The sequence below is a fragment of the Lissotriton helveticus genome, chromosome 7 (genome assembly GCF_964261635.1).
Source record: "Lissotriton helveticus chromosome 7, aLisHel1.1, whole genome shotgun sequence".
NCBI lineage: Eukaryota > Metazoa > Chordata > Amphibia > Caudata > Salamandridae > Lissotriton > Lissotriton helveticus.
Window position 1 is genome coordinate 1,009,402,075 of NC_136068.1, and position 25,236 is coordinate 1,009,427,310.

Sequence of the window (25,236 nt, forward strand, 5' to 3'; positions counted from 1 at the left end):
AAACCTGTAAGCAGAGGGGACCAAGTTCTGAATCACTAGCCAGTGATTTGAGTGGGCACCAGGATGGCACCGGACGAAGTCACCTCAGCCAGGTGAGTGGGCGCTGCTGGGCTCTGCAGTCTCTCGGACCAGGAGGCGTTGTCGGCGACCAGGATGGAGGTGCGAGCTGTCCCACGAAGGTTCTTGCTGTCGACGTCGCTGGACCCAGGATTGGGCAACAAGTCTTGGCAAATGCAAGGCCCACGCGGTGGACCTAAAATGGCGTCTTGGGTGGACCAGGAGGGTCCAGGGTGCTCCTCTGTTGGAGGGGAGCAAGGGCTAGTCTGGAGCAACCAGACCAGCAGTAGTTGTCGTCGTGGAGCGTCGTGAAGGGGTCACTCGCCAACGGGCAAGCGACCTGGACAACGCGGTTGGCAGCAAAGAGCAGAAGGGCCCCACGCAGATCTCGTGGATGCAGGGGGGCTGAACTTCGGTGCTGGAGCTGCTCAGGGTCGGGGCTTCTCTTACCCCAAAGCACTCAGTCGAGGGTCACTCGGGAGTCGTACTGGACAAGCGTCGTGCAGTTCTGAAGATGGCCGGTCCCTCGAGGTCTCGTCGCACCCACGGATGACAGCTGGGCTGATGATGTAGGTTGAGGTCAGAGGTGCCAGGGAAGCCGGTTCTCGTCGTGCTGGAGCAGTCTTGATCCGAAGGAGAGACTGGCAACAAACCGCGATGCTTGGTTGGTGCCTGCTGCTGCAGGGTGACTACTCCTTAGTCACAAGGGAGAATCTTGGGAAGAAGTCTTGAGTTCCTTTCGTGGAAAGTAGTTTCAGGATTCAAAGATGATCTGATTTGGAAGGGGGCCAGTTCCTACCTTTATCCTGCAAAAAGGGGCTGGCAGGCGACTAAGTCCTGCCCTATGGGTGGGACCAGGAGGGGGGTGGTTACACCCCTCTCCTTTGGCGGGCTTTCCCCAGGCCAGGGGCTGGAGTGCCCCTGGAACTGGTTTCAGCCGGCCTATGCACAGTGAGCACCGTGGTGCCACTTGCAGTCACCTTCCTCTAAAGCCCTGCCTACCTAGAATACACAAAATCCTGTCTGGGGCGGTGCTGGCACCGCCCCTGGCAGGAAACCCTTTGTCCTTGCCTCCTGGGCTGGGAGGACTCCCAGCAGCAGGAGGGCAGACTTGTGTCTCGGTAGCAGCGTCCATTTTGTGGAGCTAAGGTTCTGTCTGACTTTAACCGGGGTTACAGGTTATATACATGTCGTGTCCCTCTAGAAGGGTGGAATGCTAACCCCGTCGCCAGAATTGGCGAGGGGTTAGTATTCCAATTCGTATGACACCTTACTCGACATGTTTTGATAAAGCGATACCAGAGTTGGCACATAACCGCGAGGATTATAATGCACTTAAGAGTATATGGTATGCGATATCATGGAAACGGCTAAGGGATGGATCCCGAAAGCCGCAGACAGGCTCAGCTCATGCCAGAGCACTATCTCACACGATTCCAAGCACTCTGCCTTCAGGATTGTCAAGGCCTGCCATAGGAGTGACTGATAGGAGATCTGTGTGTCCATTTTAGGGTTAGATATAGGTATACTATATCTAAAGCAAGGGGTGATTACACCACCTTGCCCCAGCTGTCAAGCAGCCAGTTGTGTCAGTTTTGGATGGCCAGCCAGGGGTGGCATAATACATGCTTCAGCCCCTGGTAGGCCCTGGGTACACCTATGCCCTGGGCACCTAAGGTACTCTGTACAGGGACTGATAAGGTGACTCAGTATGCAATTAGATAGATATGTACCTAGGGTACATGGAATCCATTTTACAGAGAGCAGTAGGCCTGGGGTCCTGAATAGCAGGGCCCCAGGTCAACTAAGTCAGAAAACCAGCAAAACACCAGGCAAAAAGTTGTGGGCAACCATAGTCAGGGATCTACCGTCCTACACTTTTCACCTAGATCAGTCCATCACATTGCCCACCTTCTTTATTCCCCCGCATCCCTCTAAGGAAGAGGAGCTTCTCCACGGTCTGGATATAAAAAGAGCGTATTTGTCCTACCTTGACCGCACTAAAGAGTTCCGGGTGGACGACCAACTCTTTGTGGGGTACGTGGGAGCGAAGAAGGGAAGGGCAGTGCAGAAAAGACCATTTCTTGTGGGGTCGTTGTCTGCATCAAGATCTGCAACAGCCTGGCGAAGAAGCAGCCCCCTGAAAGATTAAGGGCCCCTTCCACCAAGGGAAAGGCTGCAACTATGACCTTGTCACGGGGTGTCCCCGTGCAAGACATCTGTCAAGCAACGTAGGTATCGTAGGGACTGGCATTTTGCTCGCTCGGTCCTGCGGGACTTCCTAGTATAGAATATTTGTCCATAACACACAGCAACAATTTTTTTATCTATTTCAAAGGTAAGGAATCTGCAGCTAGAAGCAGCTTCGGTAGTACATTTTCTAATAGAGACTCTAGCTGCAGATTCCTCACAGCCCCACCCATGCCTCCCCTCTTTGCGGACTAACATTGTAGGGCTAGGGTTACTCCAGTTTATTAGGGCCCTAGTTTTGAACACGATTAAGTCATTTACTTTATGGCTCTGTGCTTCTGGTGAAGTTAGTAGTGATTTCTATGCACTAGTCAAGAAGCAGTCTACTGAGGGCCTGTGGACTCATTACACCAGGGACAAAGCTGCTGCTGCTTTAACACAAGATCTTGCAGCGTGATCACCTGTGGTGGATAATCTAACTGCTGATTCCTCACGGCCCTAGCATCTTCCCGTTCTGCGTAGTGTCCTTTACCATCTAAGATGATCCCAAATTCGGAATCGGTGCACTCTCTAAACTGTCTCTAAGACCGCTTATTTTGTGCTCTGCACCTGAGGGCGCAGAAGGTGAATGGCTCAGGAAACTGATGTTTGCACACAGGAATGGCTCTTATGTGCCTCCACTCCATCAATTCTGTGGCGTTATGGAGTGTCCACAGAGCCATATGGTACTGCCTGAAGGTACATGGGAGTACTGCTGGAAGAATTCCCCGGATCCAGACTAGAGCCTGGAGATATTCTAAATTTGAGGGATCTGTAATATAGCTTATCCACCATTAAGAATGACACCAAAGGTAAGTATGTTTGCATCTTTACCACAACTCTTATATTCATAAGCCCCTCAAACACTAGGATGTTCTAATCTGTGACTGCAATTAGATTAGAATGCTTATGTTAAGAATAATGGCGTGAAACTTTTTTCTTACTGCAGTTCAAATGCCAGTCCTTCAGAAGGTACACCTGCTCTTGGCAATTTTGGTTGTACCCCACAGTCTCTGCCAAAGTTTCAACATCCCTCCCACGAACTCCTGAAAGAGAATGGATTTACACAACACGTCTACCACAAATATCGGCGGCGCTGCCTGAATGGTGAGTGAAGACTAGTCGATTATGATCCCGATTTAATTGCAGTTTCCATTATATTCAATATCAATTCAGCAGAATGGCTTTGATAGAATACTGCAGCTTAAATTGTATAATTCGGAGCAGTTTCTCTGATTTAGTATTTAATAGAGCCTATCTACCATAGGACATTCCTGCCGGGCAACATAAAAAGCTGTACTGCTAGGTCTTCGCCTTTAGGTCTTTCATAGATTCATGTGTTTAAATTTTCAAGCTGGGATTCCTCCATTGTAATTTTGTTTGTAGCTATGTGTGTATATATTCCACATTACCTGTGTGTATGCACAGAGATTGTTTTTTGTATGTGTGTATATATATATATATATATATATGTGTGTGTGTTCGAGGCATATGAGCTGCAGATCGTATACTGTGCATTAGATCGCCACCTGGTGTTGGGCTCGGATTATTGCAGGTTGTTGTCTTCTTGGAAGAAGTCTTTGTAGTCACGAGATAGGTGACGCCTCCCTTGGACAATACTGCGCATGGTCATCGACTCCATCCTCAGATTGTTTTTTTCCGCCACTGGGTTCGGATGAAAGTTTTCCGCTCCGGCTAGAAAAGACTTTTCTGCAACTTCGAAGCGAACAACTTTATATCTGAAAGAGACACGTTAGTGATAGATTCCTTACCTTAGAATACCCCCAGGCATCAGACTGGATCCGGAAAATTTTGCGTAGCAATACCCCTGCGCGCTGGCAGGCGTCCGCGGCTTCGCGTCCGTCGTCGGCGTCGTTAGCGCCGGAATGACGTCGTCGGAGTACTTAGACGCCGCCCATGCGCGCTGACGTCAGTTCTTCTTTTTTCCGCGCCAGCTAGCGCAGATCCGGAGAAGCTCTACCCCTTAGTCATTTTTTTACTAAACTTTTTTGATCTTTGATCATTTCTCTACTCGAGTCTTCGACTCCGACGGTGCCGGTAGGGATGCCCGGGTTTAAACCCTGTTCCAAGTGCGACCGACTGAGGTCGGTTACCGACCCCCATCGCCGGTGCCTCAAGTGTTTAGGCCTCGACCACGAAAACCGCACCTGCTCCGACTGCCAGGCCCTGACGTCTAAAGCTAGGCGGGAGCGGTCCCGCAAGCGACTTGAGCTCCGGCAGTCGGCCCTGCGCCGTTCCAGGTCCCAGTCCCACAGGAGGTCGAGGGACCGGTCGTGGGGTCGGAGTCCTCGCAGCTCCGGGAGTGGACATCGGTCATCAGGATCCAAGTCCTCGGGTAAGAGGCATGAGAGGTCGGAGAGACTTCATCGTTCCTCCGACCCTCCCCGACGCTCGCGCGATGTGCCGGGGGTTCGGGTGACACCACCCACACGGCTCCGGAGTGGCGGACGTCGCCGCCTGCCCCACACCTTCGGGTCCCTGGGCATGATGCGACGCCAGAGGAGGTCGAGCGGTACCTCATGGCCATGAGGACCCTCACTCCTCAGCCGGGTTCCGTGGCGCCTCCGGGCCCAACGGCCCTGGCTGGAGGGCCTAGCGGGTCGGGTGCTTCGGATCAGACGCTGTCGGGTGCTTCGGCCCCGGCGCCGCAGGCCCTCATTGGATCCGCTTCCGGATCCCGGTCGTCACCGGTCGACCTCACCGGCACCGGCCCTGCGGGTGTCGCCCCCGGCGCCCACTATGGACGCCGTCCCCGATCCTATCCTCGGTCCGGTTCTGGCGCCGGAGCGGTGCCGCTCTCTGCGGCCTTTAGAGATTTCTATTTCCACGAACCGGCCCAGTCTGTTGACCCTGATCTGCAGGAGATGGGTGACTAGGGTGATTGGGAGGGGTCTGTGGACCCTCTGGCACAAGAATGCCAGTCTCAACACGACTGGACATATGAGCTTGGGGAGGCCAGTGGAGTTAAAACTTCGCCAGACACTGGATTTGTCTCCCCTCCCACCGTGGCTACGAAGGAGGGGACTGCTTACAGTGTAGTGTTGACGCGGGCGGCCAAGGCCTTACACCTTGAGCTCCCCGTCGCGGCCGTGAGGACTAACCTTAAACAGCAGGCAAGCTCGACTGAGCCTCTGCTGCCGTTTAATGAGGCCATGTGTGACGTTCTTGTCGGCACTTGGTCCAAGCCCGCCACAGGTCCGCCTGTGGATAGGAACGTGGCCAGACGCTACCGCCCGGCCCCGGGCGACCCTTGCTTTTTGTCGACCCATCCCATCGAGCCCGGTCATACAGGCCTCCACTTCCCTGACCGCATTCCCGGCGGCTCCGCCCGATGGGGAATCCAAGAGGTATGAACAATTCGGGAAGAAAGTGTTCTCCCTGAGTTTGGGACTGCGGTCTGTCAATACCGCATGCCTCTTGGGCCGCTACACCCACACCCTGTGGGACACGGTCGCGGACGTGCTGCCACAATGTCCGGAGGAGGTCCGGGCAAAACTCACCCAAGCCCTTGCGGAGGGTCGAGATGCAGCGCGCTATTCCATCCGGTGTGGGCTGGATACCACGGACTCACTGGGCAGGGCGATGGCAACGACGGTTGCGGTTCGACGCCACGCCTGGTTGAGGTCTGCCAACTTTTCGGCCGATGTCCAGGCCACTCTTCTGGACATGCCGTTCAATGGCCGTCGCCTCTTTGGCGACAAGGCAGACCATGCGCTTGAGCGTTTTAAGGACTCCAGGGCTACGGCCAAGTCCTTGGGCCTCTCGGCCCCACGCCAGCAATCGGGTGCCTTTCGCTCCTTTCTTTCACGGAAGGGGCGCCCCCACACGTGCTGCGAGCCACGCACCGCAGAATGTTCAACAGCGCGGTGGTGGCCGTGGAAACCGCGGTGGCGGCGGTCGGGGACAACGGCGAGGCCAGTCCACACCTTCCCCCGCAGCACCTGCCTCAAAACCTTCCTATTCCGTGCATTCAGGCCCATGTGACGCCAGTGGGGGGCAGGGTTCGCCATCACCTCTTCCACTGGCGCACTGTCACGTCGGACAGGTGGGTGCTGCAAATCATCCGAAGGGGCTACTCTCTCCCCTTCGAAGCGTCCCCTCCAGCCATGCCACCGCAGTGCCACCGCGTGTCGGAAGATCACTTGAAACTTCTGCAAGAGGAAGTCACGCCCCTCTTGGCCAAGGGGGCTATCGAGCGCGTTCCTAGGCCAGAAGTAGGGTGTGGTTGTTACTCCCACTACTTTCTGGTACCCAAGAAGGGCAAAGGGGGCCTAAGCCCTATCTTGGACCTACGTTAGTCAACGGCTTCCTCCGGAAGGAGAAGTTCAAGATGCTGACTTTGGCTCAGGTCTTAGCTGCCCTGCACCCTGGAGACTGGATGGTAGATTTGGGCTTGCAGGACGCTTATTTTCACATCCCCGTCCTGCCGGCCCACCGGCGGTACCTGCGGTTCACGGTAGGCCACGAGCACTTTCAGTTTACCGTGCTCCCCTTCGGCCTTACCAGTGCCCCACGGCTGTTCACGAAAGTGATGGTGGTGGTCGCAGCTCATCTGCGCAGGTTAGGGGTGTCAGTCTTCCCCTACCTCGACGACTGGTTGTTGAAGGCGGACTCGCCCCAGACAGTCGTCAGCCACCTCCAGACTACGGCCGACCTCCTGCACTTTTGGGGTTCTCCATCAACGTGCCGAAGTCACACCTGTGTCCCTCTCAGAAGCTCCTCTTCATCGGGGCGGTTCTAGACTCTAAGCAGTTTCGGGTTTATCCTCCCGAACAGCGGGTTTGCGATATTCAGGCTCCGATTCCGATCTTTCAGCCTTTATCCCGAGTCTCGGTCAGGTTGACGCTGCGGCTTCTGGGGCTGATGGCCTCCTGCATCCTTCTGGTGCATCACGCCCGGTGGCGGATGCGGGCTCTGCAGTGGGACCTGAAGTTTCAGTGGGCCCAGCATCAGGGCAACTTGTCCGATCATGTCTTGATCTCGGAGGACACTGCAAGACAGTTGCAGTGGTGGCTCACGGACCACGATTGAGTCAGTGGCAGATCCCTCTCCTTACCCCACCCCCCGGAGCACGTGGTTGTGACGGACGCGTCCCTCCTGGTCTGGGGGGGCCACATGGGAGAGTCGGAGATCAGAGGCCTCTGGTCTCCGGCGGAGTCCCGGCTCCACATCAACATTCTGGAGCTGCGGGCGTTCCGACTTGCACTGAAGGCATTCCTCCCCTCTGTCCGGGGGAGTGTAGTGCAGGTGTTCACGGACAACACCACCGCCATGTGGTACTGCAACAAACAGGGCGGGGTGGGGTCGTGGACCCTATGCCAGGAGGCTCTGCGCCTCTGGCAGTGGCTGGAACATCAGGGCGTGATCCTGGTGGTTCAACACCTGGCAGGTTCTCTGAATGCCAGGGCGGACGAACTCAGCCGTCGGTGCATGATGGATCACGAATGGCGTCTTAACTCGGACGTGGCGCAAGGTCTCTTTCAGCAGTGGGAAGAGCCTTGGTTAGATCTATTCGCCACAGAAGAGAACGCGCAATGTCATCAGTTCTGCGCGTTGGAATTTCCAAGGCGGCACTCGCTCGGAGACGCTTTTCGTCGCGAGTGGAGTTGCGGTCTATTGTACGCCTTTCCGCCTATACCACTTCTGCCCAGAGTGCTGAAGATCAGGCGCGACCGGGCCCAGGTTATCCTTGGGGCTCCGGACTGGGCACGAAGATACTGGTATCCCGAGCAACTCAACATGTCAGTCGATACCCCGATTCGTCTGCCTCTTCGGGAGGACCTTCTGTCGCAGCAGCATGGGACGGTCCTCCACCCGAACCTGTCCAGTCTCCACCTACAAGCTTGGAGATTGAGCGGCGACAGTTGAGGCTATTTGACTTGCCTCCTGAAGTCTGTAATGTCATTCTGGCAGCCAGGCGTCCCTCCACAAAGTCTGTATACGCCTGCAGGTGGAACAGATTTGTGGCATGGTGCACAGCAAAGGCTGTGGATCCACTCTCTGCACCCCTTTCTGAGGTTCTCCTCTTCCTTCTTTATCTTGTCCAGCAGGGCTCTGCTCTAGGAACTATCAAGGGGTACCTTTCTGCCCTTTCCGCCTTCTTAAGGCTAACTGATCAGCCTTCCTTGTTAAAGTCCCCAATTTTAACCACTTCGACGCTAATGACAAAGCCAGCTCGTCATGGGCGTTACCTGCCCTGCGCTCATGACGAGCTGGCTTTGTCACAAACAAGCCATTTACATCTTTCTCAGCGCAGGGCAGGTAAACGCGGTAGCGCTGAAGGTGTTAAATAGGTTTTTGAAGGGCATCACACACATGTTCCCTCCTGTTCCTTTTGTGATGCCCCAGTGGGACTTGAACCTTGTTCTTACTTACCTAATGTGTGCTCCCTTTGAGCCGCTCCATAACTGTCCTCTCCGTCTTCTTACTCTGAAGACTGCTTTCCTGGTTGCCATCACCTCTGCCAGGAGAATGAGTGAGCTCCAGGCTCTTTCCTCCACACCTCCTTTCCTCTCTGTCCATCCGGACATGGTTGTGTTGCGGACAAGACCCTCTTTCCTGCCCAAGGTTGTCATGGCCTTCCACATCGGGCAGTCCATTACCTTGCCCACCTTCTTTCCACCTCCGCATCCCTCGAAAGAGGAAGAGAGACTCCACCTTCTGGACCCAAAACGTGCGCTCTTACTATCTGGATTGCAAACGCCAGTTCCGGGTGGATAACCAACTCTTTGTTGGTTAAGTGGGCGCTAAGAAGGGAAAGGCGGTGCACAAGCGGACCATCTCTCGGTGGATCATCTTGTGTATCCAGGCGTGTTACTCCTTGGCTAAGAAGGAGCCCCCGTTGGATTGAGGGCTCATTCCACTCGGGCCACGGCGACTACCACTGCCCTGGGCCGAGGAGTGCCCTTGCAGGACATTTGCCAGGCGGCTACGTGGGCCTCGCTGCACACGTTTGCACAACACTATTGCCTGGACAGCCAAGTCCGAAGGGATGGTTTCTTTGGCCGTTCCGTCCTCCAGGACTTTCTAGTGTAATTATTGGTTCGCAGACCCACCACCGGGGTTGGTATTGCTGGGGTATCTATTCTAAGGTAAGGAATCTATCACTAACGTGTCTCTTTCAGATGCACAAGTTACTACTTGTGTAACGATATATCTGTAAGAGACATTAGTGATAGATTCCTTACCGACCCACCCATCCTCCCAGTTCTGTGAACCGATATCTAGGGTTAAGGTCATCCCCTTTCAGGGCCCTAGTTTCATGGCACCAATGTTGGTTCTATCATGGCTCTGCGTATCTGGCACGGAAAAGCTGAACTGACGTCAGCGCGCATGGGCGGCGTCTAAGTACTCCGACGTCATTCCGGTGCTAACGGCGCGGACGACGGCCGTGGACGACGCCTGCCGGCGCGCTGGGGTATTGCTACGCAAAATTTTCCGGATCCAGTCTGACACCTGGGGATATTCTAAGGTAAGGAATCTACCACTAACTAATGTCTCTTACAGATATATCGTTACACAAGTAGTAACTTGTGCAACAAAAATTATCGACATCGAATAAACAACTTTCGACATCAACTACATCCCGGTGCGTCGACGCGGGCTGCTGGGCCTATCGGTGCCGTACGGCCTACGCTTCATGGACAGAACTCCATTCAAGAGATGCCCGGTATGTCGAGCAAAGTTTCCTCATAGCGACCATCACGAGGTCCGCTAGTGCACCGCCTTTCCCTTCTTAGCGCCCACGTAACCAACAAAGAGTTGGTCATCCACCCGGAACTGGCGTTTGCAATCCAGATTGTAAGAGAGCGCACGTTTTGGGTCCACACGGTGGAGCCTCTCTTCCTCTTTCGAGGGATGCGGAAGTGGAAAGAAGGTGGGCAAGGTAATGGACTGCCTGATGTGGAAGGCCGTGACAACCTTGGGCAGGAAAGAGTCTTGTCCGCAACACAACCATGTCCGGATGGACAGAGAGGAAAGGAGGTGTGGAAGAAAGAGCCTGGAGCTCACTCACTCTCCTGGCAGAGGTGATGTCACTTCACGAGGTCTGCAACCTCTGTCTATCGCCGGAACACGAGTCGACCTGCACAGCCTGTGCGTCCTTCCGATCGAAGAAGACAATTCGAGATCGGAGGGCGCGTCGACACGAGGTGAGACCAGCACCGGAGGCCATCTTTGAGGAGGAGATCGTCGAGGAAGACGTCTCAGAGGACGAGAACCCACTCGAAGATATCTCCGAGGACGAGGCTCCACTCGTCGCCGAGGAAGACTCGCCTGATCTCCAGATCATATCGGGAGCAGAGGACTCTGACGATTTGATTCCATCTCGACAACCCGTAAGTACCTCTGCCCCTGCACAACACAGTACCCAAACAAAAGGCAACGGTCAGCACTCCGCCCATGGGGCCCAGTCGAGACCGAAATACCCCCTCCGACGCCCCGCCTTCGGGCTCGTCTCACAGGAAAACCACTACGCCTTCCGGTGCCTCGGCACCGACAAGCCCACACGTGCCAATTCCACCTCTCCCATTGGCACCGAAGAACACACATCCTTCGGCCCGAAGGATTCCTCGACACTGAAGCCAAAACGCCCTTCGGTGCCCAAAGACAAACATCCTTCGGCACCCAAACCAAAAGACGCGTCGGTGCCGAAGCCTAAGACTGTACCGGATCCGACTCCGAAGCCTTCCGGCTCCAAAGATAAGCATGGGAAATCACAGTCCGACGCCACAAGGCCAACGGGACCTGTCTCCACCCCCAAATCTCCAACCTCGGTACCAAAAACTCCTACCAAGCCGAAACCTACTTCTGCCTTCTGCACCGAAAACTTTGCCAAAGGACTCAATAACGCCTCCTAAAGCAAAACACACGAAACAACCCCTATTGGCACTGAAAAAATCGACGCCAAAGAAGGTTGTAGAGGAGGAACAACTGTTTAAGCCAGATCCTAAACAGAGGAAAGTCCCTATCAATCCAAAGACTGGACATGTAGAGGCTATTCCTTATAAAAAGAGACCAGCAGAAACACCACTTCGACCTGTGGTTCCTGCCAAAAAGGACTGTGCAACTTCTCCAATGCACCCTTCCTCTCCTTCACCTTCTTCCTCTCCTATCCCTCATTACATCGAACCTACAGTTTCTCCTTTGCAATCTCCTGCATCATCACACCACACTGATGAGGAGTATGATATAGGTGGGGGAGATGACATACCACAAGAAAACCCCTTAGATGAGGATGTCAATCCTGAATATCCTAAGGAAGATGACATGTATGACTTCACACCACACAATGCGCCCGACATTCCTGATCCTCAGTCTTACCCAACAAAACCTTCACCTCCAGAGGATAGTATTGGGTTTAATCATTTATTGAATAGGGCAGCCCTTTACCACGGGGTTTCAATGCACTCTGATGCCATTGATGAGGAGTTTTTTACTGGATACATTTGAGCAGTCACAAAGGTCTACACAAATATTACCTATGATCAAAGGAGTCATTAGACATGCTCCAGAAATATTTAAAGACCCAGTACGCTGTAGAGTACTAAATCCAAGAATTGAAAAGAAATACAGACCAGCACCATCTGATCTAGTCGATATTAAGGGGCATCTGCCACTAGACTCTTTAGTAGTGTCTAATGCATGAAAAAGAGCCAATTCCCAGACTTCTGGCGACTCGCCCCCGCCTGACAAAGAATCTAAAGTTATTGATGCGTCAGGGAAAAGGATTGCTGCGCAAGCAACAAACATATGGCGCATAGCAAACACTCAAGCTATGATAGGGCGCACTACGACCAACTAGGAAAACTAATGGAGCACCTCCCAGATCAGTACAAAGATCATGCAACAGAGCTCATACAAGAAGGCAAGTTAATATCCAATGCCTCAATCAAATGTGCACTAGATGTAGCTGACACAGCATCCAGGGCAGTCAATACCAGTGTCATACTCAGATGACATGCGTGGCTGCGTATTTCAGGTTTTAAAACCGAGGTACAGACTTACCATTTTGAACCAGCCCTTAAATCAAAACCAATTGTTCGGGCCCGAGGTAGACAACACACTATGAAAAAGGACACAGACACAGCTAAGTCTATGGGTGCGTTACAATCCACACAGACAAGAGGTTCTTTTCGCCGCTCCTTCTATAGAGGAGGCTCAAAGCAAACCGGCGCAGACACTATGTCATCTTTTAAAACAAATACGCAAACCTCCTCTAACAAGAGCTACTTCAGAGGAGGATACAGGGGAAATAATAACAAGGGAAGAGGTAGAGGTAATAACAACAACCGCTCCTCTTCCACTCCCAAACAGTGACTTCCTTCTGACTCCCCCACAACATTCCATCCCTGTGGGGGGCAGATTATCACAGTTCCTACCTGTCTGGAATTCCATTACAACAGAAAGGTGGGTAAGACAAATTTTGCAGCGTGAATCTTTCTGGATTCACTATGCAGTGCATTATTCCGCGGTCTTGTGGTTGGGTCCGGATTCGTAGTCTTCTTTATTTTTTTCTTTCTTTTTGTAGCCCAGGTGGGCGTCGGCGTCACACCCCCTTGGGTGTATTTCCGGTGATGTCGGCATGCTTCCTGCGGAAGCTCCCACTCTTGGGCGCCATCTTCAGATTCTTTTTTTCCGCGGTCGGGTCTGGATCGTTCCCGTTTGGGCTCCAGACATTTTTGGAGAAAGAAGAAAGGAGAAGACAGAAAACACAAGGAGAAGTCATCTGAAGACTCCAGGGGACTTCATCGACGAACAATCAGCAAGGAGAAGGCATTTTTCATCGAGATCCTAGACGACCGTCGACAAACACGCGACCAGGGAGCCCCTGGACGCTCGATGATGGACAACACGCCGTTCAAGTTCTGCCGTAACTGCCACCACAAGTACGCGCAGAAGGACCAGCACCCAGTTTGCAACCTTTGCCTACCGGTGGACCACGAAAGCGGGGACTGCAACTCCTGCTCCGCCTTCGCCCCGAAGACCCTTCGTGTGAGAGAGAGACAGAGGGTAGCGCACGCCACCCTGCAAGGGAAGGCCCCGACTCCGTCCCTCTATGAGCTGGGGATGTCCTCCGAGGAAGAAGACCACGCTGCCGCCAAAGACGACAGCTACACGGTCGTAGAGACCGATTACACGAAGACTTCTGATAAGGTAGGAGACTCTTCGGCCCCCAAGAACCCGAGAGACTCTGAGTCTCGAAAAATCGAGGGCAAGACCCCGAAAGCGCCGACGCCAAAAAAGGCGGCGTCCGCGACTACTCACAGGCCCAGCGGATCCTCCGAGAAGGAGTCCCCGGCGCCGAGAGCTGCTGATCAGCAGAAAATGCCGAAAATCGTCCCCGAAAAGGATCGATCGACGCCGAGGGAGAAAGACCCTAAACTAACGACGACGACCAGAGAGCCAAAATCCGGTTCGACGTCGAAAACTTCGACACCGAAAAGCTCGGCACCGAACCAAGCGCCGAAAAGAACGGCTAATCCATCCGACGCGGAACACGCGGCCGAGATGGAGATGAAGAGAAGGCGCCTCGAGGCCGAAATGGAGAACATCATGCAGCGGAAGAAAGATTTTGACGCTGAGATGAAAGCCTTCACGATCCCTCACAAGACCAAGCCACCGGTGGTGGAGGTAGTCGAGGAGGAAGACGAGATCGACGAGGTCGCCGAGGAACAAGACCAGGACGTCTAGGTGGTCGATGACCAAGAAGGGTACGAGAATCCCTACGATAGTTACAACTATGGGGAGGAAGAGGACAGCAGGACGGACGCAGAGTCGGCACCCTCTGACCTACAGGAGGTAGATTACATAGATGTCGACACCGACAGCCCGGAGGAGGCGGTCGACACATAGCCCTCGAGGCCCTCGCCGCCGGACGACATTAGGGCCTACAACTCGGTGATAAAATCTGCCGCAGCAGCATTCAAGCTCAAGCTCGACGAAGAGAAGCAGAAAGCAGACTTCCTTCTAGAGACATTGCTCCCAACACAAACAAGGAGCCAGTACCTTCCAATGCTCGACAGCGTCTTGGCTAAGGGGAAGGAAGCGTTCAGGGAACCAGCAACATGCAAGGCAGTAACTCCCAGAACAGAGAAAAAGTACAAACATTCCTCAAAGGACCCAGCCTACATTCAGGGCACGGTCTCCGCAGACTCCATTATCACGGCCACAGCAAGGAAGAGGGCTAACGTACCCACTACCTCGGGTCCACCACCGGATAAGTAGAGCAAGAGGATGGATCTGGTGGGCAGAAGGATCGAACGGAATGCCGTGACCCACTGGCGCATGGCTAATTCCAACGCCCTGATAAACAGGCACATGTACCAGATCATGGAGGGGCTGGGGCAGTTGGTGAAGGACTTGCCCCAGGATGCCAGGCAGAAAGCCGAAAAGCTGGTTGAAGAGGGAAAGAACGCGGCAAATTCTTGCCTTAAGACGGCCCTAGATGGGGCAGACACCGCCAGCAGGCTCATGATGATGGGTGTCACAGAAAGGAGACACGCCTGGCTGAGGATCTCAGGTTTCAAACCGGAGGTGCAACACAGCATCCTGAACACACCGTTCAACGGCGACACGCTTTTCGGAACAACAGTTGATGAAAAGCTCAGTTAACTAAAGAAAGATAACGAAACAGCAAGATCCATGGGAGCATTGCAGTTCAGAGGCAACAAAAGGGGCACCCCGTCACGGAGGCCCGGCGGGAGAGGTGGAAACCAGCCAGGTACATCACACCAGGCTTTCCAACAAGCGCACCAGGCAGACTCGCAGGCTCAACAGGGGCAGCAGAAGCAGCCCTGGCAGTACCAACAAAGAGGCCAGTCCTTTCGTGGGAGAGGAAATAGACGTGGACAGAACAGAAGAGGGGGACAGCAGCCCGCCTCTAATTGACTTCAAAAAACTCCCGCCCACAAAAAAGATCCCAGGGGGCAGCACGTACGGAGGGGTCAAGACAAACTAGACACCTACGACCACATGACACCAGTGGGAGGAAGATTAAGATTTTACCTCCGAGAATGGAGAGAAATCACATCAGACAAATGGATCCTCAACATTATCCAATTCGGATACTGCATAGAGTTGGAGGGGAGGCCAACAAGCAGAAAACCAAAAAGAAAAACACTAGCAAGCAAGCAGCTGCAGTGTCTTCAGGAGGAGGCAAAGGAACTCCTGCGGAAGCAGGCCATAGAACGGGTACCCTTCAAGGAAAGAAACACAGGAATATACTCAACATACTTCCTGGTACCAAAAGTAGACGAGACAATGAGACCCATTCTGGACTTACGGTTCCTGAACAAATTCATAAGAACGCAAAAATTCAAAATGACCTCCCTGCAAGAGGTGCTCCCACAATTGCAGATCGGGGACTTCATGGTCACAATAGACCTCAAAGACGCCTACCTGCACATCCCAATGAACAGAAAGCACAAACACATGCTCAGGTTCACCATTGGAGAAGGCCACTACCAGTTCACGACACTGGCCTTCGGACTAAAATCAGCACCAAGAGTTTTCACAAAGTGCCTTGCAGCTGTCGCAGCGCACCTACGAAGGCAAGGAATACACGTATACCCTTACCTGGACGACTGGCTGGTGAAAGCAAACTCATACCAGAAATGCAAGCAGCACGCACATACAGTGACGAGCACGCTCATAAGCCTGGGGTTCTCCATCCATTGGAAGAAATCATCAATGGAGCCGGAACAAGTGAAGATCTTCCTGGGAGCACAGATCAACACCTTACAGGGCAAGGTGTTCCCCAGCGAGAAGAGGGCGAGGGCGCTGGTGAAGGAAACTCGCCTCTACCGGAAGGGGCAAGCTCGGACAGTGAGGACTGCGAGCAAGATCATGGGCATGATGGCATCATGCATCCACCTGGTACCAAATGTACGACTCCACATGAGACCCATTCAAGAATGGCTACAGGAGCAATGGTCACAAGCTACAGGCGGTTGGGAGGATCTAGTGGTTGTAACGCACGCAGTGCAGAAGGAGATGGCATGGTGGACCATGGAGAACATAACAAAGGGAAAGCCTCTAACGCCCCCAACGCCAACAGTGACCATCACCACAGACGCATCCCTGAAGGGATGGGGCGCTCACATGGAGGAGCTCAAGGTGAGGGGACTGTGGACGCCAACAGATGCGGCAAAGCACATCAATTACCTAGAATTGAAGACAATCTTCCTTGCACTGAAAGCCTTTCAAACAAGACTGTACAAATACAAGGTGTTGATACAAACAGACAACACCACTGCGATGTTCTACATCAACAAGCAGGGGGGCACACAGTCAGCCCCGCTTTCAACGCTGGCGCAGGAGATATGGAGATGGGCCTTCCCTCTCAAGATAGACCTGCTAGCCATACACCTACCAGGGAAGGACAACATACAAGCAGATTGGCTCAGCAGGCAGACATCGGCATCCCACGAGTGGGAGCTCAATGCTCAGGAGACAAAGTGCCTGTTCGACAGATGGGGGACACCATTGGTGGACTGGTTTGCCACACGCCAGAATGCAAAATGCCAAAACTTCGCATCCAGGCAGCCCGAGGAGGGGTCACTGGGGAATGCCCTATGGATAGATTGGTCAAGGACATTTGCTTACGCCTTTCCCCCGATACCACTGATGCACAGAGTGCTGAGCAAGTGCAGAGCGAGCAACATGACACTGATACTGGTCGCACCACAGTGGGCGAGGCAGACATGGTACTCGCAGATAATGGAGATGACAGTGTGCACCCCACAGATTCAGCAGGAGGAAAGACCTACTCTCCATGCAGAACGGAGAGGTGCTACATCCAGAGCCAGAGAGCCTGAGCCTAGTAGCGTGGCTCCTGAGGACATAGAGTTCGCACATTTGAGACTGCCAGAAAGCACCCTGAGGGTCCTTCGGGAGGCAAGAAGGCCCAGCACTCGGAAGTGCTACGTTGCGAAATGGAAAAGATTCACAATATGGTGCAGACAAGAAAGACTTCACAATAAAATGAAGAGGGACTCCACAGTGCTAAGGTACCTGACGCACTTGCTGGAGAAGAACCTTAGCTCATCTTCTTTAAGAGTTCACTTGGCAGCGATAGTCGCCTACACAAGGGGAGAAACTGGCAGGAGTTTCTTCACATCACAGGTGGTGAAGAGATTCCTTGAAGGAGCGAAAAGGATCGCACCAACCAAGCGGGTGCCGCCACCTGCTTGGAACTTGAACACAGTCCTAACGGAACTCATGAAAGAGCCCTTGGAACCACTTCACAAGGCCTCCCTAAAGATGCTAACTATGAAAACAGCCTTCCTGGTTGCAATAACGTCCTTACGCAGAGTAAGCGAGCTTCAAGAACCCTACATACAAATATACAATGATAGAGTTGTGATGAGGACTGACCCACACTTCATGCCGAAGGTAGTATCCAAATTTCACATGAACCAGTCTATACAGATACAGAGTTTTTTCCAAAAACCAACAACTAGCGCAGCGCGAGCTCTGCACACCCTGGACGCCAGAAGGGCAGTCATGCACTACATTGAAAGGACGAAGGGACACAGGAAAACAAAACATTTCTTTGTGTCATTCGCCAACAGCTTCATGGGGAAAGCCGTAACCAAAAAGACCATTGCACGATGGATCGCACAGACAATTCAACTCTGCCACAAGCGTGCAGGACAAGAGCTGGCAGAGGGGACACGTGCCCACTCCACTAGGAAGAAGGGCGCTACAATAGCCTTCCTGGCTAACACACCCATACAAGACATATGCCTGGCGGCAACATGGGCTTCGGTGCACACGTTCATGAAGCACTACTGTGTGGATATACAAATGAACAAGGAAGCTCAAGTTGGACAGAAGGTGCTACAGCACATATTCAATACCCAACGCTCATCTTCCACCCAGCCGCCACAGAGATGAGAAACCGCTACAAAATCTATGCACAGCATAGTGAATCCAGAAAGATTCACGCTGCAAAACTAATAGTTTTCTTACCTGTCGGTGTAGTTTTGCAGCTTAAAGATCTTCCTGGATTCACTAGCGAACCCACCCACCTCCGCCAGAAAGATGAGGCTGGAGAGAGAAGAGGTGGATATAAAAAAAAAAGAGGGGAGATATAAGGACTTAAAAGTACGAAAGCGGTAAAATATCACCTTCATAGAACATTGCCATTACTTCGGAAAGGAAAGAAACACGGAAAAAAGAACCCGAAGATGGCGCCCAAGAGTGGGAGCTTCCGCAGGAAGCATGCCGACGTCACCGGAAATACACCCAAGGGGGTGTGACGCAGACGCCCACCTGGGCTACAAAGAAAACCCAACAAAGAAAAGACTACGAATCCGGACCCAACCACAAGACTGTGGAATAATGCACAGCATAGTGAATCCAGAAAGATCTTCAAGCTGCAAAACTACACCGACAGGTAAGAAAACTATTCGTTATCCAACATGGTTACTGACTAGAACTCACAGCAACCCCCCCCAAACATACCACCCAGGCGTCCAATGTCCACAGACCATATTACCTTACTTCAACAAGAAGTTCTAGCACTTCTACAAAAGGATGCTATAAAAGTAGTTCCTTTAGAGGAACAAGGAACAGGAGTGTACTCCCTGTACTTCCTAATTCCCAAAAAGGATGGGACATTAAGGCCAATCCTCGACCTCAGGCCCCTCAACCATTACATACAGTCAGATCATTTCCACATGATCACTCTGCAGCAAGTACTCCCACTACTACAACAAGGCAACTTTCTTTCAACACTAGACCTAAAGGACGACTACTTTCACATTCCTATACATCCTGCTCAAAGGAAGTACCTAAGGTTTGTCATACAAGGACAGCACTATCAATTCAAAGTCCTTCCATTCGGGGTCACAACAGCACCACGAGTGTTCACAAAGTGCTTAGCAGTAGTAGCGGCACATCTCAGAAGACAAGAGACAAGTCTTCCCTTACCTAGACTATTGGCTCATAAAAGCAAAATCATACAGTCAATGTGCCCGTCACACAAAGCAAACAATTCAGACACTGCACGAATTAGGGTTTACCATAAACTACACCAAGTCGCACCTAGAGCCTTCGCACGTTCATCAGTATCTAGGAGCTACCATAGACGCATCTACAGCTCAAGCGTATCCCAGTCCAGCCAGGATACAGAGCATTCAATCCTTAGTCTCAACTTTTCAACACCAGCAGTCTCTCCAAGCCAAGGTGTTCATTAGACTAATAAAAATGATGGCATCTTGCATCTTTATAGTGCCAAATGCAAGACTGCAAATGCGACCATTACAAGAATGTCTAGCACAACACTGGAATCCGGCTCAAGGTCAGCTCCCAGACCTGGTGTTGGTGGACAGCCGTACATATCGCTCTCTGCAATGGTGGAACACCAAAAATTTGACAAAGGGACGGCCGTTCCTAGAGCCTGTTCCACAGATAGTGTTCACGACAGACGCATCCCTCACAGAATGGGGAGCCCATCTCCTACATTATACTACACAAGGCCAATGGAACAACCAACAAAAACTGTTCCATATCAACCATCTAGAGCTGCTAGCAATTTTCCTAGCACTCAAAACATTTCAAGTACAAGTACAAAACAAAGCTGTCTTGATCCGGACGGACAATATGACAGCCATGTACTATATACAAAAACAGGGGGAGACGCACTCTGCAACTGTCCCAGCTTGCACAGGACATTTGGATATGGGCCATTCCTCAAAACATACATCTGACAGTAGAGCACCTTCCAGGAATTTACAATCAGATAGCAGATCTGTCTAGTCGACAGTCACAACAGATTCACGAATGGGAGATACATCCACAAGTTCTTCAGCCATTCTTCCAAATGTGGGTGCACCCACAAATAGATCTGTTTGCCACCCACGAGAACACAAAATGCCCAACCTTCGCCGCCAGGTTTCCGCACCCAAGGTCGGAGGGGAATGCAATATGGATGAACTGATCAGTCAGATTTGCGTACGCTTTTCCACCTCTCCCACTCATTCCATTAGTAGTGCGCAAACTCAGACAACAGTCTCTCAAACTGACACTAGTAGCGCCCACATGGGCATTCCAGCCGTGGTTCACCACACAACTGGATCTCTCACTAGTACCACATCAAAAATTAAAGCTTACGCCCTCCCTGTTAACACAGAACCATGGAGAAATAAGACACCCAGAACCCAGCCAACTGAATTTGGCAATCTGGCTCCTGAAGTCTTAGAGTTTGGTTACTTAAACCTACCACCAGACTGTATGAATATAGTCAAAGAGGCTAGAAAACCCACTACCAGAGCGAGTTATGCCGCTAAGTGGAAAAGATTTGCGATATATTGCAACAATAATGACATTGATCCGCTGGATGTTTCCATCCAGAATATCATTTGTTACCTTCTACACCTACAAAGGTCCAATTTAGCTTATTCTTCTATAAGACTGCATCTGGCAGCAATAGCAGCCTATTTACAGAATAGACAACATCTATCTCTGTTCAGAGTACCTGCTATCAAAGCTTTTATGGAAGGATTAAAATGTGTTCGAGGCATGTGGGCTGCTAAATTCATATCTTAGCATTAGATCGCCGCCTAGTGTTGGGTCCGGATGATCGCACATTGTTGTCCTGGAAGAGTCTTCGAAGTATCCTGAGATAGGTGGCTCCTCCCCTGGACTACAGTGCGCATGGGCATCGGCTCCATCCCCAGATTGTTTTTTTCCGCCATTGGGTTCGGATGCGGTCTCGACTTCTCTCTGTCGGAACCGAGTAAAACTAACTTTTTAAGGCCAAAAGGCCTTGTATTTATAGCGTCGGTATTGTTTGCGCACGGTCTCGAGTTCTTCCGACTCTTGAAGTCGGATTCAGCGGAGTTTTTTCACTCTTCGGACATCGAGGCCTTCTCATCGCGACACGACCACGACTTTCCAGCATGGAGCGGAGTCCGTTTAAGTACTGTCCGCTCTGTGGGTCCAAGTACCCACATATAGACCTGCACCCGGTCTGTAACAAATGCCGTTCACCGGACCATGACGACGGCAAGTGTAAGGCTTGCGCTCAATTCAGGTCGAAAAAGACTCTCAAGCTTCGGCGCGCAGTGCGCCTGGAGGCCAGACAAGCGGCCCCGGATCCAGAAAACATCTTCGGCGACCAAGAAGAAGAAGAACAGGGTCATCATCTCCAAATATCCCCACCCGAAACGGAGGTCGAGTCGGATCCGGAAGACGACGACGGAGTCGTGGATCAAGGCCTTGAATACGTCGACGAGGTAGGGGACGTCGAAGAGATTTATGGGGCCGCGGCAGATAGCTCAGGGGACGAGCTATGCCCCGAAGGTTTCGAAGATCACGATCGGGTCACGGGATCGCCAGTTGGCCTTACCCAAGACCCCGTACCGCAAGCCACGGCCCCGCCTTCAGGCCCGGCCACGGACATACTTGCTGGGCAGGCCGGATCGAAACCGAAACCAACGGTATCGACTACGCCTAAAATGGCCGACCCGAAAACGAAACTGAAACTTAAGGACTCGAGCATCCCCAAAATGGCGGCCGGCCAACAGAAAGCTACTGCACCCGCCGCCGCATCGGCTCCGTCGACCTCCGGTCCACAGAAGTCGAAGAAGTCGGTCGATTCCACAGGGTCAAAATCGGCGCCAGAGGAGGGATCCTCTAAGAAGGGTGGTCGGCACGGATCAACCGCTGCGACACCGTCTAAGCACGCCAAGGCCAGCGGCACGGCTCCGGTTCCGACTGGGACTCCGTCCGTCGGTCGCGTAGTGGAGTCGGAGGCGACACAAGCACACGGATCGACGGCTGGCACATCTGCGCATCGATCCAAGGACTCTGGGTCGGCGGCAACTGCATCGGCGTCCAAGACTCCGAAAGGCCACCATGACGTCGGATCCGAGGGGAAGGTCAAGACATCCTCGTCGGCGCCAAAAGCCACTGTAAGTGAAGTGTCCCCCATCGCCGCTTCGCTGCAGAGAATCAGGGACAAGGCCGCTGCTACGTCGGCTCCGTTACCGTCGCCTCAGACGCCGAAGGACACTCCGGCAAAGCCTAAGAGTAAGCTTCTCTTCCTTCTGCCGCCGAAAGAGGCTCCGAAGGCCTTTTCGACGAAATCGACGCCAAAGAAGTCGGATTCTTCTACGGCGGGGGTACCTTCAGGTCGAGAACTCGAATCAGAGGACGATTCTGAGCATTTCATCGACGCCAACACTGGCAAATTAACCCTATATAAAAGGAGGATTACTTCTGAGCCTCTGGACTCCTATGTCATCCCACTAAAGAAAAAAAGGGTTCCTCAGGACGCTTCTGACCTCATAGAACCTATCCAGCCTCCTCCAAGAAGAAGCCCTACTCCCTCACCAGAACACTCTGAGGGTGAGGATATGATGAGGAGGACCAATACACCTTCCCCATCAATGAACCAGATGCACATCCAGATGCATATGATGACATTGGTGACCAAGGCACCCAAAGTGTGGGGCAAGACCCACAGCCTTTCAGTGCACGTGCATCCCCAACAGAGGATTCTGCAGGTTTTCATGCACTCATTGAGAGGGCAGCTGCTAATCATGATGTGGACATGCATGCTGACCCAGTAGAAGAGGACTTTATCTTTGACACTTTTTCAGTCTCTGAAAGAACTGTGAAAAAGCTGCCTATGCTCAAGGGAGTCCTCAAGCATGCAGCTGACATCTTTAAAGAACCTACCAGAGCGAGAGTGGTCAATCCACGTATCGAGAAAAAGTACAGACCAGCACCTGCAGACCCTGCATACATTCGGGGACAGTTGCCACTAGACTCTCTTGTGGTCGCAAATGCCAGGAAACGGGCCAACTCCCTGACAACGGGCGAAGCTCCTCCCCCAGACAAGGAGTTAAAGTGCTAGAGGCAGGGGGCAAAAGAGTGGCGGCACAAGCTGCAAACTTTTGGCGTATTGCAAATACACAAGCACTCTTAGCACGTTACGCTAAGGGCGCATTACGACACCCTAGAGCAGATTGTACAACACCTGCCTCCAAAGTTTCAAGAAGGCACCAAACTGCTTATTGAGGAAGGGAAACTGATCTCCAACGCAGCCATCAAGTGTGCACTTGACGCCGCAGACACAGCAGCTAGGGCGATCAACACTAGCGTCATGCTGAGACGACAAGCTTGGCTCCGCATATCAGGGTTTAAACCTGATATTCAGACAACCATACTTAATCAGCCAGTCAATCCTGATAGACTGTTTGGTCCAGATGTTGACACCACCCTCGAAAAGATAAAGAAGGACACGGAAACTGCTAAATCTATGGCGGCCCTACAATCACAACAGTTTCGTGGCAATAATTTTCGTCGCTCAGGTGCACGTGGAGTCACCAGAGGACAAATGGGTCAACAATCGCAATTCTCAAGAGGTGGAGCACAATCCTCGTTCACAAAACAGAACAAGGGAGGTTATAGAAATAACAGCAACAGAGGTCGCGGCAGAGCAAACAACAACTCCCGCTCCTCTACCCCAAGCAAACAGTGACTCTCTGTCACTGCCCCCCGACCACTTAACACCTGTCGGGGGGAGACTGCAGCAGTTCCTGCCCGTCTGGAGAAACATCACCACAGACAGGTGGGTGCTACAACTTGTCCAGTACGGTTATTGTCTAGAGTTAAAGTCCACTCCACCCAACATTCCACCAAGGCAACGGCCTATGTCCGCAGAGCATTTGCACTTATTGCAGCAGGAAGTAGTGGCGATGCTGCAAAAAGGCGCAATCGAGCTCGTGCCGGTGGAGGAGGAGGGCACAGGGGTATATTCCCTGTACTTCCTTATTCCAAAGAAGGACGGATCTCTCAGACCCATTCTAGATCTACGTCCCCTCAACCTGTACATACTATCAGAACATTTCCATATGCTTACACTGCAACAGATTCTTCCCTTGTTAAACCAAGAGGACTTCTTAGCAACCTTAGATCTCAAGGATGCTTTTTTCCACATTCCACTGCACCCGTCCCACAGGAAATACCTCAGGTTCACTATTCAAGGCAAGCATTACCAGTTCAAGGTCCTACCCTTCGGAGTCACCACAGCCCCAAGGGTGTTTACCAAGTGTCTGGCGACAGTAGCAGCGCACCTCAGGAGGCAGAACATCCATGTCTACCCCTACCTGGACGACTGGCTCGTTCAAGCCAAGTCGGAACGACAGTGCGCCGCGGACATGTCGACCACCATTCACCTCCTTCACAATCTAGGTTTCTCGTTGAACTACCCAAAGTCGCATCTTCAGCCGGCACATGTCCGGCAGTTTCTAGGTGCGACAATCAATACCCTGACGGCCATGGCTCAACCAAACCAAGTCAGGATAGACAGCATGCAGTCTCTAATCCAGAAGTTCAGACCACAACACTCACTTCCAGCGAGAGTGTTCATGCAGTTGATAGGCATGATGGCCTCCTGCATCTTCATAGTCCCTCACGCACGGTTACATATGCGCCCGCTCCAGGAGTGCTTAGCAAATCAGTGGACACAGGCTCAGGGACAATTGACAGACCTAGTGTTGGTTACCAGTCGGGCATACGACTCTCTGCATTGGTGGACTCCACACAACCTTTGCAAGGGCCGACTGTTCCAGGAGCCAGTGCCACAGATTATCCTGACAACGGACGCATCTCTCCAGGGATGGGGAGCTCATCTGCTCACTTACACAGTGCAGGGACTATGGACGACGCAACAACAGAGGATGCACATCAATTATCTGGAACTGATGGCAATCTTCATGGCGATCAAGTCCTTCATTGTACATCTGTGCAACAAGGTAGTGTTAGTCCGGACGGACAACATGACCGCGATGTACTACATTCAAAAGCAGGGAGGCACCCACTCGCCACAGCTGTCTCATCTGGCTCAGAGCATGTGGAAGTGGGCCATTCAGAGGAACATATTTCTCATGGCGGAACACCTCCCGGGAAAGGACA

The 25,236-nt window shown here is 52.3% G+C and overlaps 1 protein-coding gene across 2 annotated transcripts in view; it reads left to right on the forward strand.

The window, feature by feature from the left end:
* The window catches only part of LARP1 (La ribonucleoprotein 1, translational regulator), a 915,090-nt gene that overhangs the window by 768,386 nt on the left and 121,468 nt on the right, over window positions 1–25,236 (forward strand). For both annotated transcript variants that reach the window (XM_078653680.1, XM_078653681.1), the window contains exon 15: window positions 3,236–3,393. In XM_078653680.1, the coding sequence (XP_078509806.1) occupies window positions 3,236–3,393 (158 nt within the window). The remainder of the gene's footprint in view (window positions 1–3,235; window positions 3,394–25,236) is intronic.